Source organism: Vanessa cardui, chromosome Z, assembly GCF_905220365.1.
Source record: "Vanessa cardui chromosome Z, ilVanCard2.1, whole genome shotgun sequence".
Classification (NCBI taxonomy): Eukaryota; Metazoa; Arthropoda; class Insecta; order Lepidoptera; family Nymphalidae; genus Vanessa; species Vanessa cardui.
In genome coordinates, this window is record NC_061154.1 from 15,307,692 (window position 1) to 15,329,413 (window position 21,722).

Consider the following 21,722-nt stretch of genomic DNA (forward strand, 5'->3'; position numbering starts at 1 on the left):
AATAGACCAGTGATTTTTTTTGAACCGCCATTTTCTTAAATGTTGGCATGTAAAGCCAACCTTATTCCGCTATATGTTGAGAGTCGGAGTAAATTATTTGTTTATATTTTAAATTACTTTTTATTGCAAGAAAAACATATTTTATAACTGAACTACAAAAAAGACTAATAGAGGTACAAGTTAATTGTAAAATGTTTGTCACTTATTTATATTTATCTATATAGTTGTATATTGTTTAGAAAAAATGTGTCCCATTTTATTTAAATTATATATTTTTATTTATTATTCTCATACTGAGTGGTAGAATATCCTGGAACATAGTGTGATATGACGTAAGATATTCTGACTCATGCCACACGACGAGACTAGCATCCCGGATGATTTATATTGTATTACATGATTAATAGCAACAATAACAATGACCCTCAACTCTATATAGAGTGACGGTACATTCGTAAATAATAACTTCAATTTTGTCAATTAATTATTGCATCCTGTATTTTCATAATCCCATTATTATCATAAAACCATTGGTTTTATGATTTGTTTAGATCAAAAGTCAAATTAAAGCTATAGTTTCAAAACACTGCACCCAATCTTCTCATAATTACAAACATTTTTTGCCATTGTAATAATTGGGAAATCTTTCGAATGCGCCATTAGCTCGTTAAAATTTCTTTCATTTTAGTCGCACATAAAAAATTGGTTCTATTGCCAGAATGAACGCACCTACAAACAAGTGACACTATAGCCGTAAAGACTGCACCTTATTTTCAAATAAATTATATCGAAATTAACCATAAATAGTTGATACTAATAAACGCAACTGTCAATTAAGCATCATAATCGCTTGCCAAGAATAATTAACTTGATATATATTAATAAAACGCACCATTTAATCTTACATTTATTAATTTAATATACACCTAAATCTAATTACTGACACAAAGAAAAATTTTATAACCCAAATATTAAATGAAAGTCGTTTAAAATTATTCGCACATGTTATATATTCTTTATACCCCGAAAGTCAATAATATAATACCTTTAAACTCAGTACATATTTAATTTCATATAAAATCGTGATAATCATTCATATTTACATAAAGTATGGTATAATTCAAACGCAATTATAATTATAATAATGAATGCAAATATTCATACAAACAAGAGTAATATTAAATTAGTGAGTGAAATGCACTGCATTTTTCTTTGTATAAAAATCTTTCTTACCATGAGTACATACATACACTATTACCTGAGCATAATTATCGAGGAAGGCGTGAGGAAACAATACTGTAGCGATACTTGGTGGTATGTCCCTGTGCGTTTCTTTGTGTCGAGGCAACAGCATATACAGAGTATAAAACCGGGACAATGGCATCTGCTGCATTATATTAGCGCAAGCGGTTACATTGTATTATCCTTATAAAAATTGCAGTGCGTATATGAAAAATGCAAAAACATTCTACGGAATGAATACTTTCAATTCAGTCAAAATTCACAAAGCGATACATTGTGATAAAAATGCTACTTTTACTAAAGATTAATTCTAATAATTGATATTCACACCATAATATACTCTGTATAGTTAACCCCACGATGATATTAGTGGTACGCGTAGAGAACCACGTATCAATAATCTCATCGACTTCATAAAATTAATTGTTAATGAATGTTTAGAGAAATTAATATGGTTAAACCTAGTAGTCCGTCGCAAACATGTGTTTCTTTCTAATCAAAATACCGATTAAATAATTATTAAAGAGGTGGAATATTCAGTAACCCAATGAAGTACTTAAAGCCTTTGATATAATGATTTAAAAAAATTAAATTAATATCAAAATTTTCTCTGTATGAATTTTCAATTATTTTTGTCTTAGTTGTTAAGTCGGTAACTATTTTGATAGTTTGAATAGTTACAGTTGATTTGTGTTAGCATGACATTTTTTATTTAGAGTAACTATTTAGTCTTACTATTGCATGAAGTACATCACTATGATGATACAAACCCTGAACCGTGAAAATTGGATGGAAAACATTTTGAGAACATATTACCCTATTATACAAGCTATAAAAATGGTGTTGTTCCAAATGCAAGGAAGACAATGTATTGTTATAAATTTCTTATTATATTTACGTAAACTTCTTAATTTATTGGAACTTATAATGTATCAGTGAGCAATGAAAATGTCTAGTCTTGTTGAATATCTCCACCTCTATAGATATCTTAAATTACAAATATGCAAAACAACACATAAGAACAATAAATAATGTAAAGTTATAAAAGTCTTGTGATTAAAAGCATATAACCATTTCATAACATTGTTATGGTTAATAAAACTGATTAACTCGATATAGGTTATAAAGTATCAAAATTGTTTTATATAATACTATTAATAGGTACAAATGACTTACAAATGTTAATATTTAATAACTGACAAATGACATCATATAAATTTGCCTTACAACATTAATCAAGTATATTGAAAATATTAAAAGCCCAAATAGGATACTGTAGCACAAGACTTATTTCGATATTGCTATTTTTTTAGTTATGGCATATTCAATAGTAATGATAATAAAAATAAGATGAACATAGTGTTATCTTATGCTGGTCGCATAAACGCAGTAATCATTTTGATGGTAGACACAGTAAATGTGACTGTGACAAATTACAACAGAACACATTTCCTCCTCTTTACAGGCTCCGGGGGCTCCAGAGCAGCTAGAATTGCTTCATCAAATACATTCTTTAGCCCTTTCTGAAATACACAAATTATTTTATTTAGTCATAATTTCGATACTTAACACTTACAATTATAAATTCATAACAAATGAAATAATTATTATACAAGAAATTTTATTATACCTGAGTAAGAGCTGAGCATTCAACATATTTAACAGCTTTCAACTCCTTAGCAAGTTTCTCACCCTGTTCAAGTGAAACAGGCTTTTGTTTTATTTTAGCTAGCTTTTCCATAGTAGCTGGATCATCTCGTAAATCTATTTGAGTTCCCACCAGAAGAAAAGGTGTTTTCTGCTGATGATGAGTTATTTCTGGTACCCACTGGCAACACACAAATGTTACAATAAATAATTATATCAATAATGTTATAGGTAAACATTTTTAGGTTTTTTCATAATGTAACTGTAGATTTATACTTATGAAACAATTTACCTTTTCCTTAACATTTTCAAATGAACTTGGACTGACCACACTGAAGCAAACAAGGAAAACATCCGTCTGTGGATAACTTAGAGGTCTCAGCCTATCATAATCTTCCTGACCTGTTGATTAATAAATTTGTGATATAAATATAAAACCATTTTCAATATATTTTAATTACAAGTATGAAAATATCATTATAATATTCAAGTTATTTAAAACACATGTGGCACACACCTGCAGTATCAAAGAGCCCCAAGGTGTAAGGTTCACCTCCTATCATAACAGTCACAGCATAGTTGTCAAAAACTGTCGGTACATATTCAGAAGGAAACTTGTTTGTAGTATAACTGATCAGCAAGCAGGTTTTACCCACAGCACCATCACCCACCACAACACATTTTATTGTTTGCATCTTGTTAGTTGTGTATGGTATATTTTTAAAAGTGTCCCGTTATCAATTCTTCTATTTTGATTAATTTAAAATTTATCATGTAATTCGTTATTCATAGCACCTTACACTGAACTTTCAATTACCTGAAAAAAAAGTTATTCAATGTAAAAAAAAAAATATGACTAATTGAAATCAATCGCTATGCATGTGAAACAAGTTTAACAAAATATAACAAAAAGATATTCAAAAAAGGAACAAGCATAATTATTTTTAAAAGCTTACAGTCCATAAATCGATTTTAAACAATAATATTTGATGTATTGATTATATCAAAAATGTATTACATTCTTTAATTTGTCAACACTTAAATTAAATCAAGCAATGTACATACACATTTACATTCCAGAGTACAAGTAAAATGTGTCAACTTATGAATTCGCATTTGATAATATTGTAATTGTTTACTTAAATAAAAACTAAAACAACAAACAAACATTCCATACCACTTCTGTCATAACTGACATAAAATTATAAAAATTAGGTTTGAGAATATTAAATTATTACAGAAAAGGCATAAAAGCTCTATATCACCAGGTAAGCAGTAGCAATAGAAGATGTATGAATCACATCCTGCTATCAATACAGCATGAGTCCGAAATTAAGCTGGCTCTTTTAAGTTTCTATACAGAACACATCAATTTGGTGTTTTGCTTTTTGGCAGAATGATTGTAATCACTCGGAATCGCAGTAAGCCCTTGCAAAGTAAGTTTGAACCTATTTAAGCATATCTACTGACTAAGTATTGCATATATTTACATCACTAAAAATTATTAAGATATTTTATATACTAGTTTACTATAATACAAAAAAATCTTTAGATATTAACACCACTCATACATACATAGCTTCTAAAGCAAAAATTAATAAAATTTAAAAACAGAACACAGAAAATAATATCGCTTTGCATTTTAAACATAATTAGAAGATAATACCAGACTTGGAATTATAAGTACATTTGCTACATAGATTAAGTACTGAGTAAAAGAGGACAATGACCTTATTATATGTCATGTAAATAGAAAGATATGTTTTTATTACACTTTGCATTTGTAATGTTATTAAAATTCGGTTTCGAAATGCTTATCTTATATATTGATTGTTGATTCAGAGATCGCCATGCTCTCTTCCTACTTCAGGACATTAGCTATGCAAATTTCCGATGGGTTCTAGAGGAGTACTCGATATGATATTTTGATATTATATACGTAATACATTTTTGTAAGAAAGGTAAGCTTAAACGTTCGTTTAATAACTATTCATTATTAATTATATGATTAAATAAAATGTTATTTTACATAATCACGTCACAATACAATTTGACGTCCATTTTGTGTCGGGTCAGGACACCCAAGTATGGAAGTCGAATAAATGTCTATATTTTATCATATAACAATGAAAATTACTTACGTTTAATAACACAATAACTGAATAAATCTTTATAATGAACTCCAGTACGCGAAATACACCAAGAAACTACAAATTGCACGCAGCGGGTTGGGTCCTTGACGGTGACGCCATTGATTAAGATTTCAGTCACAGATAAGAAAAAGCTATAGACAGACAATATAATAATTATAATATCATCTAAAAATCAATATTCATATAAAATTGCGTTTTTGTGACGATTCGAATTTTTAGATTAAATTTATAATAAACCAAATTAAAATATAAATAAATATTCATTTGTTTTCTGATTGTACTTATAATTCCTTCTCAGTCAATTTAGGATTTAAACCTTAAAAAAATAACTGTAGTTACTAATTTACTAGTTAACTAATTATGTGGTAAGACGTAACGTTTAATATTATCTATAAATTAAATTTTTGATGTTTGTAAATTAGTTTCACAATCAAGAATTATAAAAACTAATGCTGGAATCTATTTTCTTTTCAACTGACTAATGTTTCTTAGAGTCTCTTTATTAGTCACATATTTTACATAATTTTTACATTCATTCATATAACATTCAAATATTGAATATGTCATATGGCACTTGTAAGCAGCCCTGAGCTCTCTTATTGTGATAATGCTATTTTAACTTCGACTGAATCTCATCTGGATAACGTGTAATGAAAACTTAATACTATACCTTATTTTTATTTTTTTTACTACAATAATTAAAATATTTTATATTCAACGATATAATTTACTAGGGGTAGGCAGCAATATTAAGTAATGCTTTATTCCGAATTAAAGCATTTTTTTTTAGCGAGTGTGAATGTAACTAATGAAACCTAAAATTTTAGTTCCTACAGTTAGTGGTGCATTAACGTAGTTAAGAATGCAAAGTATTTTATACAGCGCTAGTCTACAAGCAATGTCACTTACAGTCAAGTGGCCCACTTGCCCATCGGCTTAACTGTACGGCTAACGTGTAAATAATAAATAAAACTTTATTTTTTATATACGTCTTCTTCTATATTCAATCTGTCTTGTCTTGTGATTGTCGGTCATCTAATTTAACCATATTTGCACTGCAAGAAAGTACCTAATTTTGTTTATTGACTCTATAAAATTTCAGAATCAGAAAAATATATATTCTCACAGTATCGATGTTCAAACTTCAAAGTACTTTCTACTGTAAAAAACTTGAGGTGTATTAGTATGTAAACCTAGCCTTAATCTATGATATTCAAAAACAACAACAATTATTGCAACAGATAAATTATTTTGACTTATCTATAGCTCTTGTAGAGTATTATTTTTTTGAAATTTCGTTCTGTTTCAAATTTTTTAAATTCAGAATTTTGTATTTGAATATTACTCACTTGTGAAATTCAAATAAGTGTAAGCTTCAATCTTATTCTGACAATTATCTTGCACACATTTTTCTGTGTTCTTTAAATTTTAATATAACCTACACAATGGTGCTTCTTGGAGATGTTTTTCCCAATTTTACAGCCAATACTACAGAAGGCAAAATAGATTTTCACGATTGGCTTGGTGAATCGTAAGTATTTTTTTTATTTTAATAAATTATTTTATAATATTATTTCTGATAAAACAGTAGTGGTCAGGAGATATGTAAACATAAGGTATAAAATTGAAGCGACTAATATTTGTCATATTTACGTACTTTAGTAGCGCTTTTGCTTTTATGTCTCCTATCGTTATGATAGTTAGTTATTAATTTCGGGATATTTACCATGTTTTTTATTTTTTTAATAATTATTCGGTGAAGCTCGATATTTCGACATTATCTACGAACGTCTTGTTCTCGTGAACAAGACTTTCACATGGTAAATATTCCGAAATTAATAACTAATAATTTATTAATAATAACCATGTTAATTTAAAATCGTTATGATAGTGCATACAAGGAATGCATTTACTAAAAGTGCTTAATTTCTCTAACAAAATGGTGCATTGTTCTTGAGCCCCGGTTTTTATTATTGTAATCGGAAACACTTCTATCCATCACTTACAACAATACTTTTAAGAAGTAGCTGTTGTTGTACATTTTTTATATATATACATTATGCAGAATTCAATTAAGAAATTATGAAAATAATATTACAGTACAGATTAATTTAATTTATATTTAGAAATACGTAAGCAACATGCAAGTTACTGGGTTTTTAAATTTGTCCACATTTTAGTAACTAAAATAATGGATTAATAAGTAACAAAAAATTTATAATAGTCTGTAGTAATAGGTAGTAAAAACTTTTTGTCATGTTGATATTATCAATTCCAGGTGGGGTATTTTGTTCTCACATCCATCTGACTTCACACCTGTGTGTACAACGGAACTCTCTAAAGTCATTACATTGCTGCCTGAGTTTAAAAAACGCAATGTCAAAACTATTGGCTTGTCCTGTGATTCGGTGACTTCGCACATGGACTGGTGCAAAGACATAAAAAGTTATGCTGGTATGTATTTCACTATATAATAACATTTTAAAAAACACTGCCAAATTAACTTAATCATTCATAAATGTAATAAAATCCATAGTAGTATTTTGTAAGTGATTTTAAACAGTTATAAAAAGTTAGTCAATTATAAGCTGTCATATGTTTGTAATTTTAATTTAGCAGGTGTATATATATTATGATAATGCAATATTTGAAATTACTAAGCTTAGAACAATAATTTTCTTCAGGATGCCATGAAGATGAGAAATTCCCATACCCTATAATCGAGGACAAAGACAGGAATCTTGCCAAGAAGCTAGGTATGCTAGACAAAGATGAACTGGATACAGCTGGCATGCCATTAACTGCTAGGGCTGTATTTATTATAGACTCAAACAAGAAATTTCGACTGTCTCTGTTATATCCCGCTACAACAGGCAGAAACTTTGAGTAAGTATGTTCATACATACTATCAAGATATGTAATGAATAGATATTTCGTGTTTTATTTATAACAGACAAGTAGCTTCCTTACCTTTACATCAATGTAGTAAAATTTCCAATTACAACATTTGCCTATTTAAGAAAATGTTCTATTCGCAGAAAACTTTAGATTCTAATAGATCATTTTATCCAATCAGATTATAGTGACTCATTATTTATTAAAACTATTCAAATTCATTTAATTTTTATTATGATCCTCTGAATGGTGGTATATGATACCCTCAAATCACGGATAGTTTTTTTTAATGAGACATTTTTGGTGATGTCTGTGATATTAGGTCTGTTGTTTTCATTCTCCAAAATTGTTTAAATAAAGTATACCACTAGCATGTGTATGCACTCACAAATAAGTAAAAAGTTTTGCATGAGCATTATTGGGCAATGTGTTGCTGGATTGGTACACCATTCTCTCTATTTCTATTATACATTCTATAAAATTAAGAATTATTAACAAACTAGTGTACACCATCTTAACTTTTATAAATATTGTTACAGTGAGATCTTGAGAGTGATAGATTCCTTGCAGCTAACCGACAAGGCAAAAGTAGCAACTCCTGCAAATTGGAAGGTTAGTTCATTTATTTATATATTTATGCTTTATTGCACCAACACTTAATGCTACATTATACTTAAGGATTAATATTTAAAAAGTTGCATGAATACAACAGGTGGCCTTATCGTTAAAAAAGCTACCTTTTCCAGGTAATTTTTCACTTATATAAATATGCAATTTTATATGTGGATAGTTATAGATAGACAAACCCTGGATTAAAAAATTCACTCTTGAATAGTTTTTATTGATAAAATTCCAAATGTATTACATTTAATAATAATGTAAATAATATTACAAGAGAACACAGAACTCAGTAAATGCAGAATTGTTCAGTAATTCATATTCAATGATTTGAGTGAGTGAGTCCTAATTTTTTCGTTTGGACAAAATCAGACAATAATAGAAAATATAACTGGTTATAATGATAGCAGTCAAAAAGTGAAATATGTAAATAATAAGTATAATAACAATAAAGAATCGCCTTCAGATTAATAATATGAAGATGCAGTAAAATATCTGTAGTATGATATAAATACATGTAATTTAAATATTATAATAGTCATTTATCATTAGAACTAAAAAGATGTTATATTTTAGAATGAGCTCATATTGTCTTATCAGAAATGAATGTGGTCATATGTAACGGCAGATTATTTTTATTGAATATTTTCAGTGTAAATCTTCAACAAAAAACATTCTGAGAATAAACATGCTAAATATAATGATACAAATTACATAATAAAATATTCAGCTAGTTTTGCGTGATAAGTTTTCAAAAGGCAAGTCAATTTTATAATTGAGAAAATAAAATGGTCCAAGAATTGGTCCCTGGGAAACCTGTATCATTCAAAAATATTGATTATAAATTAATATGTTCAACAGAATATATTATTTCAATATGTATCCAAAACAATCTTTGTTAAAGTAGTCAGCAGAAGAGTTATTTTGGTTATGTATACTAATATTATGAATATGAACGTAAATAGTCGTTTCAAATTTGTTATGGAATATAAAGTCCGTCGGTAGACAATAGGGTATAGACTTTTTCATTCTACCCTAAGGGAGTAAATAGAAGGGTTTGTGTGCTATATGAAGGTGAAGTTATTATTAATAATAAATTTTATTCATGCGGAGAAGGTTCAGATATTGTCTTATTATTTAAAATGATACTACTAATTTGTAAAGTATTATTTGATAAGCGATTGCGAGGGCCACGGGTTATTTTCTAAATTTATATTTGTTTTAAATAAACAAAAATTGAAATGTTGCAATAAATAAAAATATGTATTCTCACTGACAGACTTGTGAAGTCATAAAAGTTATTGGCATATGCGGAGTGTCATGTAATTATCCATTGAAACATCTGTCTTGGACTGCATAGAATCATAAGATCGTTCTAGCATTCACGATCTGACCTTTATTGTGCAAAAGAAGGCACGCTCGAATAAACTTGCCTTCTTTTGCATAAGTTGTTTTTTCTGTAAATTTATTGTAGTCCTCATACCTTTTATCGTGCCATTCCCATGTAACAATTTTCAAGTGCCACCAAAAGATATATGTATTATAATATTTTATTTTAAAAATTGTTAAATTATCTTTTCATTATTACTGGATATACCCTAGGACCTGAATAAGAGCGATATCCATAAACTTATAAATATACAACGCAACAACAAACTAGCCTAGCCTTCTTGTAATCTCGTATTATAATATTTTATTTTAAAAATTGTTAAATTATCTTTTCATTATTACTGGATATACCCTAGGACCTGAATAAGAGCGATATCCATAAACTTATAAATATACAACGCAACAATAAACTAGCCTAGCCTTCTTGTAATCTCTGTCATTGGGTTCTCTTATACTTGCGCTGAATCGTCGCGTTATACAATCATTAAAATTATATTATATAGCGCATTTTGACCTTTTGACGTCACTCGATTACGAATTCAACAAATAACTCGGACCGTAAGAAATATGCAGTAATTAAGGAAATTGAAAATTGGAAAATGTCAGTGCTATCTGGGTCAGTGCAAGAGGTATTCTCTCGTTAAATACTGTTTGAACATGAGGTGAAGATATTGCATCAAAATTGAAATTGCGTGTTGAGTATTTACAGTAATGGTGAAAAAGAAAAAAATACATTTGTCATAATCGAAATAATTTTATAAAGCAATTGAAGCATAAATTCTCGCGCGTATATATACACGCACCTTTTTTTTATTGTACGTAAATCTTGCATTTGCTTGTTAATTTTTCTTGTTGTTATAATTTTTTTAGATGCATGTTTCTAGATCTATCCAATACTCGTGTACATTTTGGTCTGAAAGTGCATGTCACCATAATACTGTAAATACCGTTAGATTATAATCTATCTCACAGGTTGTGAACTATCTAAAGATTGTGAACCGTAATATACTACACACTGCTTGCAAATTAAAGCATTATTTTTCGGTTTGATTATAATCTATCAATTGTGAGTAAAAGATTTATACAGTAACTAGTTTCAATTCATATTTGTATATAAATATTTAAGCATTTAATGTTGTTAATTCTTACGTTAATAAAATCTTGAATATTGTGAGTTAAATTATAAGAAACTAACCTAACATATATGAAGTTTTAAACTATCGAAATTGTATATGTTTTATTGTGAATCTTTCGACAATTTATAATTAGATAGATTATAATCTAAAGATATTTACAATTTTCGTTGATATACATACATATATTATAAAACAATCTAATATGAAATTTGTAGTTAAATGGCAATGTTAATTGGTTGGAAATTTATATTAAAAAAAGCATTTGTTGCATTGAGGTCTATCTTGATCCAAATTAGGTTACAGATAAAATATAATAAAACAAAAGTTAGTATTCAGAATATTTTTATTTAATTATTTTCTACTAGATTTTTATATAACTGTAACGTTCATAAGCAGATATTTTCGAAATTAAAAAAAAAATTAACGCACTTCTTATCTTCGTCAAATTAGTAACATTAACATATTAAAATGACATTATAAGTGTGTTTGACATCCTTAGGTCATAATGACGACGCTCTTTAATGTATTTCTTTTCTAAACATACGATAAAGCATACTCATAAAAATGTTTCAAATCAAATCAATTTTATACAAGTAAACTTCACAATTAATCGTTTTTGAATCGTCAATAATTAAATACTCTACCATTTTAACGAGATTACCTACATGTATCATAAATTTATTTAGTACAGTTTATACTTCGTATTATATTTCGTCATTATCTCAAAAAATAATTAAAATGTAATAAGACAGAAATTAAAGTTTGACTCATCAAAAGCATTTTTCTTTATTTTTGATTTCACCTCTGCTAATTAGTTAAGTATTCATAAAGTATTCATAATATTATTAATATTGTTTAATATGATATATATTTGTAATTAAGTTATGATATAATTATGAAGCTTATCTTTATAATAGTAACGTCCGTTCTTCTAACAACTCATATCCGTAATAGGCACCGTGAATGATATATTGTTGTTTTTTCCAGTTCCTTTTATAAAAATCAATAAATATTGTATTAAATCACGATAACCACGAAACATTATGCTATAACTTCATAATATCAATAAATTATGTATAAATACATATTTTTTACTTTAAATATCAACATTAGTAACACATCATACACATTAAATACTAAAAAGGTATCGTAAAGGTGCGTTTACACGAAAATATGTTTATCTTTATTTTTATTTAATAGATTTGTTCGCGTTAAATCTTAAACAGCTATACATACAGCTACTGATGAGTAATAACACATATGTAATGACATAGACTTCCCATCAATTTATAACCTAATCCAACCGCAAGAAAAGGTTGAGGTAAATAAATAACTCTGACATTTAATTGACTCGATATAATTCGGTCGGTTCGCGAAATTAATTTTCATTCATTTTTAATGCCGTCGAAATTGTTGCTGGAACATTGGAAGTAAAATTAAAATTGATGTAAAGAGTTAAGTGGAATAGAGTTGTATTATAAATAAAATATTTCTCAATAACTAATACGTCAATATGAGCTCACAAATATTTAATTTGATCGACATACAAAAAATTAACAGATAATGTAGCTCAAATAAAACCGAGGTCAATGGTCCTATAGCTTTTTGATGTCATAATAAAAAGAGTTTAGGTACGTGTGGCTAAAACAAAAGTTTAGATTATGGCGAAAATAGTTTTTGTTCGACACTTTCACTTTTGGTTCAATGGCTTGGGATTATGTCTTTTGGCACACACAGTTCATAATCTGGATTAGCACAGAGATTAATATTTATCCCTAACACCTGCATACTAGACATTAGACGCGGGTGAAACTGCAGTCGGAAACTACCATTCAACCGCGCGATCGTCTGTTCTTAACCAACTCTGCCAACTTTTGATATTTACCGCTTCAAAACGAACACGATTTTCGACTTGTTCTGTTGAACTGTTTTTTGTATTCCACTTACAGAAACTTGAAACAACACGTGTTGACGACAAAAAAGTATTATTTCTTGTGAGAAGGTGACAGATATTTTTTGGCAAAAATCAAACGATTCGGCTTATGCCACTTACTGTAAACTATTTCAACTATCTCGAGTGTTTTATAATTAAATAAATTATCTGTTTCCTCAAAATATACGATTGAACGCGCAGTGATAAAGAACGAAAACATATATGAAATTTTTCGGTATTTACATATTGGGCCATGTTTTTGTTGTAACCACGTTGTGTTAAACAATCTTAAACAATATAATTTTACCAGATTTTCTTGTAATTTCACTTTAGTAAATTTCTTTTTACAATTCAATGTAACTCTTGATCTTTAATACTATTTGTGCGTATGTCCGGTTTTCTCTCGCATTACGTATTTAAAGATTTGTGCGTATACGTATCTGAAACGACATTTAAATGGAATTATGTAGGTACCTGACTTATACAGAGTTATAATTCAGTAATTGAGTTTCCCGCATCTCGTAATAACTAAACTATAGTGCTTAAGCTGTCAATTCATTCGGACCGGGTTCGTATAAAAGTATTTCCCGTCAAAATAAATGTATTTCTTACGTCTAATTGAACATTACTAAGTTTCCTTTTTATAATCAATGTTAAAGGAAATAAATAGTAATTAATTCTATTTGCCATGACATATAAAAAAGAATGTGTCTTGCATACAGACTTGGTTCTAACGTTCTCGTTGCGTAAAAAGACACGATACGACAAGTAAATACGGACTTTTATCGGTTTTAGATGGGCGACGATTGCATGGTTCTACCGACTGTTCCCGAAGATCAAATAGACAAGATGTTCCCGCAGGGTGTCACGGTGGTGCCTTTACCTTCCGGAAAGAAATACCTTAGGAAGACTCCGTGCCCAAAAATTGAATATTAAAATGTAACCGTTTAATATTTAACATATTAAAATATACTATCGAAACTGTTTATGTGATAAATTTGCACGTTTATATTATATGGCCAAATATGTGCACCTGTTATATTTTAAAATAAATGAATTAATAAAACTGAAACTTTTTTTAGTTATTTAATTTTATATTTTAATAGTTTACGAATTGCCTCACTATTTAACCGTTTTTTGGAAAACATGTTGATGAATCTGAGTGTAGAATAAAAATAAAAAACCTAAAAACGAAAATTATAATACCTACGCTATCAGGAACTCAAACAAAACTTGTCCGATCTCATAACGTTTCTGCGTCAAGGCGATTGAGCTTGACCAAATGTCTCGTTCATTTTCGGAGTTCGAATTTAAAACTCGAAGCAATCACACTTACTGCTGTTTTTGTAATCGTCGCGATCGGATCTCATGATTGCACGGTGAGCCAATAAGTGTATAGACTACCCCAGTGAGAGAATTATTATGAAAGGACGTTATCTAGTTTAAGGATTGGCATAGTGGCCCGTGGACTGAGTGCAAGCAAATAGTAGTGAAAGCCTTCGCTTTCATCGTAGTGGGGCGTGCGGCCGCCGGTGGCGTTGTAGAGCGAGGCACAACAAAAGTGAAGGTGGTTGGAAGCGAGTAGCTCACGGTGAGTCGGTAACTCGCTAGCGTGACTGTAGGTCGTGTCGCGTTCGTGCCCGGTCCCGTGATGTACAGGTGGTGGTTGGTGGTGGTGCTGGCAGCGGGCGCAGCGGCGGCGGGAACCCGTCTGCCGCGGACTTCGCCGCCCGCGCCTGCGCCCGCGCCCTCTCCCGCAACTCGTTTGCCCCAGAGGAACTTTACTATTTCTTCCCGTTCTTCGGTTAGAAACAGGTCAGTTGCATTTCCAGTACCCCGAACAATAAGCTAAGTTATCCATCTACAAATGTATCGGTGACATTAACTAATGCAAGATCTCAAAGGGCAGTAGCTGAGATCTCATACGTTTGCAGGTGTTTCGCTTGGAGTTTACTTTGTGAATATTGAGATAAATATATTACAGCGAGTCTTAAAGTTCATCGTAGATTAATGTAACTGACATTTATTCCGTAACCGCACTTATTATAACGTAGTCTGTCAGTCTTCTTTCAATTCGTTTGCTTAATGACTGAATGATCTATTAAATAGTTTGAAAGAAAAACTTAACCAACTATTATTTCAAAATGTCATGTGTTTGAATATTCGCATTTTAATTGTTATTGACACACTTTATCGCAGCCTTGTTTAATATTTACAAACTTAGTTCTAAAGGCGATTTGAAAATCAAATTTTAGGCCTCATATTATTATGACGTATAGCACATTTATCGCAGCTATTCCCGATTTATTGTATAATACAGAATCTTGTTAATGAATTGTACGATCGGACCGGACGATCTATACTATTCCCGTGTACATACTATTCCTGGATACATACAATTCGAATAAGACACCTTAGCACCAAATCCCATACGATTAACTAGAAGACTTCTTAAAATATTACTTTACAATGAGTAACTTATATTGTTTTTATTAATACTTAATATAAAATTATTGTAATATTAATAATTGAGAACTTTTATTTGTTGTGTCCGGATGCACAGAAACTGCTGATCTGATAAATATTAAAGCATTAATATATTTATCAGATCAGCATTTCAGGACGGATATGAGTATATTATAAGGTTTTCAGTTAGCTTTTGAGTTTCATAATTCAACATCTAAAATTAAAATATACGAAACATAAAATTTTAGAGAAAAAAATATTCTGAATAACTTCGTGTATGTTTAATATAAAGCAAAAGTTATTTGTAGACCACTGAAAGTCTGCAAAGGGCACCTTATTGATGACTTAAGACCAGTCAGACAATATCAACATTAATTGGATTAAATGTTATTTTTTTTATTTTGTTTTATATTAAAAATCGCCTTTCACAATCTGGAAATTTAAGTAACTATTTATACATATAGATAGATAGATCACCTGTCTTATTGCTGATTGTTTTTGTTGCTTATTTTATTGGTTAAAAATTAAAAAAATATTGATGACCATTTTTTAATTATTTAAAAATTTTAAAATGGGATAAAACTGCAACTGCTACCCGTGCGAAGGGACTTGAAGCCGGTATAAAATAATATAAATTCAATCGTGCTATAAAACATAAGTAATAAAGGTTAATTGTGGCGTGTGGATGTAGACCATTCACTTTGGGTGTAGGTATTAAAATTTATTTGTAATTTGATTTATATTTTTTGTTTCCTTTCAAGAACAATCGCCGGTTTATAAATATCGATTTATAAAAAAAAAAAAAAAAACATCTGGTTATTGCAGTCAAAATATATAATTAAGAATGTATATTTTGGATACAAAAGGTAAACTCACTATTCGGGTCAAAAAACTGAAGAAGAATCAGGTGAATCCAGTTCATCGTTGCTGTGTGAAAAAAGGCGATAAACACATTTTTATAATATGTGTAGGGATCTCAAACTAATGAAACTTGATTTCAAATTACGACTCGATCAGGGAACGGAAAGAGACATATGTATTAGTTTTTATAAATTTGGTACAGATGTTTACAGGTTCTTATTAATATTAGTTAAACATAAACGACAAAATAAAAATCGTATGTTGTATATTACACAAGTCGGATATGAATCTTCAGGGTGAAATTGATTAGAAGTTTGAGTGCGACGCAACAATACAAACACTTTGGTCGTTGTGCGACATATTCAAAAGGCTTAAATTATATAAATTAATGAGTTTTTTAAATCAATTTTATTACCACCCGAAAGATAATTTCCAGAATATAATTTCGTAGCATTGAAAAGTATTGCCTTGAATCAATGACTTGCAAAAAACTTAATAATATAAAATCATAAAATATGGAGTGTTTAGTAGTCGCGAAGACGCGAAACCTCTTTTATGACATTCCTGTTGACCACACCAACACATAACACCTTAAAAAGTTGCGTTTCTGTTAATTATCAAAAAATTATATAATGTTTTGACATTTAGTTATTTCAATGTAACGTACTATTAAATTGAACTTAATATTACGTAAACACTCCATTTTACATATTTTTTGGAACTGAGCGTTCTATTGTTGCAAATGATTTTGATAAAATACTGTCAATTTTATATTTAAGGTAAACAATATTTTTATTGCCTTGAAGATGGTATAAAATATAAGGGCTTTTTCGTCATTACTTATTTTATTTTATTAATATTTAATTTGGTAGGTAATCAATTTAAAGAAAACCCTATATAATGCCACTACCTAAATATACCAGCTCCACATGGTTAAAAATAATTAACATCAGTTAAGACGAAATAATAAAGTAAAAAAGATTTGATTAAAATCGAACTTTTTGATTCTGAGATGATCGTCATAAATCAACGTATACATATTATAAAGCAGTTTGCTTTATATTACAGTATTGGAAGAAGAAAAAAACAATTCTATACTCGATAAAATATTAATAGCACGCAGTTTGGCATTGATCAATACATCTTTTATTAAGTAGATCAATTCAATGTTATTATTTTGATGTCGTGATTAAAATTGCGTGTTATGTGTAATCAAGAGAAGATTTCCTAGCCGCATACCGCGCGCATCTCTTCGCTTTCCATTTTCCGTACACTGATAAATTATTTTGCTATTGTTATAATACAACCATTGTAATGGCCGAGGCGATATGTTTGTATGAAATATTAACTCCGAACATGACAGGGAAACATATTCATGGTCACATTCACTTCCTCGATACCGGCTACTGTGAACCGAATTGTGTTCGCTACGCGAGTTTAAGAATATTTTGTGAAATTTTCACATGCCATGTCTATTTATTGTTTAAGTATGACAACGATGAAATAATTAGTATCTATATTTATACTTCAGAGAAAAATTTGGGATTATTTTTATCATCGTTATTATCTTGCCCTTAATCCAATTGTTTGGTTTGTTTTTAAGATATTACAAGAAATATTTATATTATAAGAATTCAACAATAAAAATATACTCAAGAGTATGTTTTTATCATTATATTGATTGTACGCTACTAAAAATTTTGTCAGCACTAATGACAAGTTTGAGTCACAGTCTGCGTATTATACACGCAAGATACCACACTCTCCTCTACCATATGTAGAGGTTAGGTTAAGTTAATGATATAAGTGTGTATAATTCTAATTTACAGATAGACAGATATAAGGTTATTCCATTTTTTTTCAGAAAGAGATAGTAATGACTCAATTAAACATACGTATTAATGATGAAAAAAGGGTTGTTTTATGTATTATTATGTGATGCGTTACAAATTTTTTTATAGTTTATATACATAAATTAGATATCTAAAACTTTATTTTTTTTGTTTTTGTAATTTTTCGTATGATATTTCGGATTCGTTATCTTTCCGTAGTATTATAAACTAGCAGATGTGTTTGATTACGAGCGTTGTTTCAAACGAGATCAAGGCCAAATATGATTATTGTTACTGCACTACATAAAGCTGACGGCGTGTCAATAACGACCAAGTCAGGACTGGTCAATGTAGTTTCTAACGAAGACAAACGATAACTATTTATTATATAATAAAAAAACGAGCGCTATTAATAATATATTATTATTACACGTCACGTGTAGAGTTCATTATAAAGGACATATAAGAAAATACATGTATATTTCGAAGGGAAACTTAGCTTGGTCGGCCAAGGACACTAAGCACGTAGGCGAATGTATGTATGTCTCGGCATCTTGGGTTAATAAAGAACGATACATTTCAGTGCAAGCGGCCTTTTCGAATAGTGGCATCCCCTTCACACACTTTCAATAATAAGATTTTCGTTTCGTCCGTGCTCTGTTTCGCCTAAATGTCAATGTCGATCAACTTCGGTACAGGAAGAGACTTTGGGCGTAGTACGGTGCTGCTCGCTCTGATCATTGTCTTTTACATGTGTATGTGTAACAAGGACACCTACTGTGACAAGGATGTAGGTATTTGATCGTAGGTACGTACGACTATACCCAAATACATTAAGATCAAATTGCCACGGCTAATGTCTCTAATTAAAGTAATGTTGTTAACCTTTCAATGCTATTCAGATTAAATAACGACTTAATATTTAAAAAGCAATGAGATTTTTTTAAGATTAGAAGAGAATTAAAAAAATTGCATTTTTTTCAATGCACCTGCGTGACAATGGGAGATTAGGCTAATACTCAACGGGATGACAGATTCGAATGATGTATAGTACGACACAACTTAGATGTCGCATCGGCAAAATGCGTAAAACCGATCACGTCCGAATTGAGTACGCTATCCTAAATTATCAATATTTATTTCTCATGCGAATATGATTTTTCCACAAACGTAATAACTTGTAATATCATATGACCTAATATATTCGTCAATTTGACACGTCGATTTACATGCACTTGCGTTCTCTGTCGTGAGAATCTATGGCGACGAATAGCGTCGAATGGCTCGATAGGGAGCTATTTCTATTGGCCGTGTTAATCGGCAGTAATCGGTTTAATTTTCAATCCATTACATTTTCAGATGCTACATCTAATTTGTGTCGTACTATTACGAGCGGAGTAACAAATACAGCCTGGGGTTTGTTCGGAATCTGCAGTATTATTGGCTAGATAATGGACCTACCCAATTGACTGTACTATATTCCATATTTGTAGTTTTACTATGAATACTTCTAAAATTTTAGTTTTTGTATTTCAAGTTAACCAATAATACATAACGTGCATGTAAATTAGTTCACGATTTGGCTATTAAGCAAAATTATTACAGAAATACTACGGTATCACTTTTTCTAGTACATTACACACCCACTGTTCTTCCTAGTAGTTTTAATTGGCAGTAATTTTGTATTTACATATAAATATGTTTAAGTAGGTTTTAATCGTATATCTAAAAAAAGGAAATAAATGAATCGTAGTTGTTGCATATAAGGAGAACGTGGGCGGATCATTCGTTTACGAGAAAGTTAATATTTGCTTAAGCTGGTATACTAACGACAGTACAATAGTACCCACTAGTTCAAACAAACTGACGCTGCTTGTGACGATATCGGTGTCAAACGTGATTTTTCATTGATTTTCTCCAACGAACCCTTGAAAATTAAAATGCAATATGTACTTGAATCAGTTAATGCAATGTTAAAATACGCCTACGTATTTTTTTAAATGTTGTTATTAACATCCTGCAGGGTTTTATTAGATGATCGAACACCGACGATCAACAAACACAAAAATGACAAATAAACATTCAGAGTTGCTTGCCAAACCACTGGTGGGCTAATGTCTATTTCTCTCTGTTCGAGGAGAAGGTAATTCAAAGACATATATGAGATAATAAACTAGGTGTTCCAACCACAAGCTTATCTCGGCGCTCAGTTATAAGTTGTTCTAAATAAAATATGACAAAGTTTAAGATCATAAATCTAGTACTTTTCATGAAATATTTATTGCATAGATAACTAGAATTCTGGTCTGTAATAAAAATACTTATTAAAGAAAAAAATTAACCCGAAGTTATTTCAAAATAAATAAACTGATTGTTATTATAATCACCAAATACTTTTTGTATCTGAAGTAATGTTTGTTGGGTAATTGAAAATACTTATAATAGGTATGAAGCAGGGAAACTTATTCAGAAGTAAATATTAAACTTATTGTTATGGATTAGTAGCTGTAGAGAGCCGAGATGGCCCAGTGGTTAAAACGCGTGCATCTTAACCGATGATTTCGGGTTCAAACCCAGGCAAGCACTACGATATATATGTGCTAATTTGTGTTTATAATTCGTCTCGTGCTCGGCGGTGAAGGAAAACATCCTGAGGAAACCTGCATGTGTCTAATTTCATTGAAATTCTGCCACATGTGCATTCCACCCGCATTGGAACAGCGTGGTGGAATATGTGCCAAGCCCTCTCCTTAATGCGAGAGGGGGGCATTAGCCCAGCAGTGGGAAGTTTACAGATTATTACTTTAGCTATCAGAAGTCGAAGATTATATGGAACGATTCTCTTTTACGATGTGATTACAAGATTTCTCGATAGTAACTTAATAATGCCTGAGATATCTCTTGGAATATATCAATAGCGCTAGTTACAGAACTAAGGCGGACTGTGTCATGACTGCCCGACTTAATTTGATACAAGCAACGCTCGGTTTACGCAATTTAACCCGATTGTAGGGCGGAAGCATACTTATGGTAATATATAGTTGACTGCTGTTATTTTCCATTGAACGTAACCTGCTGGGTGCAGTCAGCGGGTGGACTAGGAGTGGGACCGCTTGCGACACAATTAGTAGACGGTGAAAGCAAAAATTTATTTGTTATAATTTTACCTTTACAGGTACAGCGACTACACAAGGTCGTTTAAAAAGGTTTTATATATTTTAATTATACTTAAATACTTTAGTATTTCACTTTGGTCCTAAATATACCTAAATAAACGAATAACTCTAATTCACCTTTTATTGAAATTACAAAACTTTGAGCTAGTGGGGATATTTGTTAAATGTCGCATAATAAAACATTATCTATTTAAGAATATTTATGAATAAATTTATGTACCGACTTAAAATATATTTAAAATAAGATAAATCCACTTTAAATTTTGATTACCTGTTGACTTCCAGGCAGGAAATATTAATTTAAATAATTGTATTAACTAACAGGACTTTGTATTTTTTAAATGTTGAAAAAGAGTAACTACTGAGTTTCTTGC

General features: G+C 30.1%; 3 protein-coding genes across 3 annotated transcripts in view; 2 read left to right on the plus strand and 1 right to left on the minus strand.

Annotated features, from left to right (window-relative positions):
* Positions 1-894: 894 nt before the first annotated feature.
* On the minus strand, positions 895-5,167 carry LOC124543004 (cdc42 homolog). The gene is made up of 5 exons (XM_047120990.1): positions 5,031-5,167; positions 3,407-3,706; positions 3,182-3,291; positions 2,873-3,070; positions 895-2,765 (listed from the first exon to the last, which is right to left on the minus strand). The coding sequence occupies exons 2-5, from the start codon at positions 3,582-3,584 to the stop codon at positions 2,676-2,678; spliced, it is 576 nt and encodes a 191-aa protein (XP_046976946.1). The 5' UTR covers positions 3,585-3,706; positions 5,031-5,167; the 3' UTR covers positions 895-2,675.
* A 775-nt stretch (positions 5,168-5,942) lies between these two features.
* Positions 5,943-14,089, plus strand: LOC124542917 (peroxiredoxin-6). The gene is made up of 5 exons (XM_047120849.1): positions 5,943-6,573; positions 7,321-7,496; positions 7,727-7,928; positions 8,477-8,549; positions 13,809-14,089. Exons 1-5 carry the CDS (start codon positions 6,488-6,490, stop codon positions 13,947-13,949), a joined length of 678 nt encoding a protein of 225 aa, XP_046976805.1. The 5' UTR covers positions 5,943-6,487; the 3' UTR covers positions 13,950-14,089.
* A 460-nt stretch (positions 14,090-14,549) lies between these two features.
* LOC124542916 (angiopoietin-related protein 2) overlaps positions 14,550-21,722 on the plus strand; it is a 57,610-nt gene continuing 50,437 nt past the window's right edge. Inside the window, exon 1 of the mRNA XM_047120848.1 lies at positions 14,550-14,828. Within this exon, the coding sequence (XP_046976804.1) occupies positions 14,665-14,828 (164 nt within the window). The 5' untranslated portion in view covers positions 14,550-14,664. The remainder of the gene's footprint in view (positions 14,829-21,722) is intronic.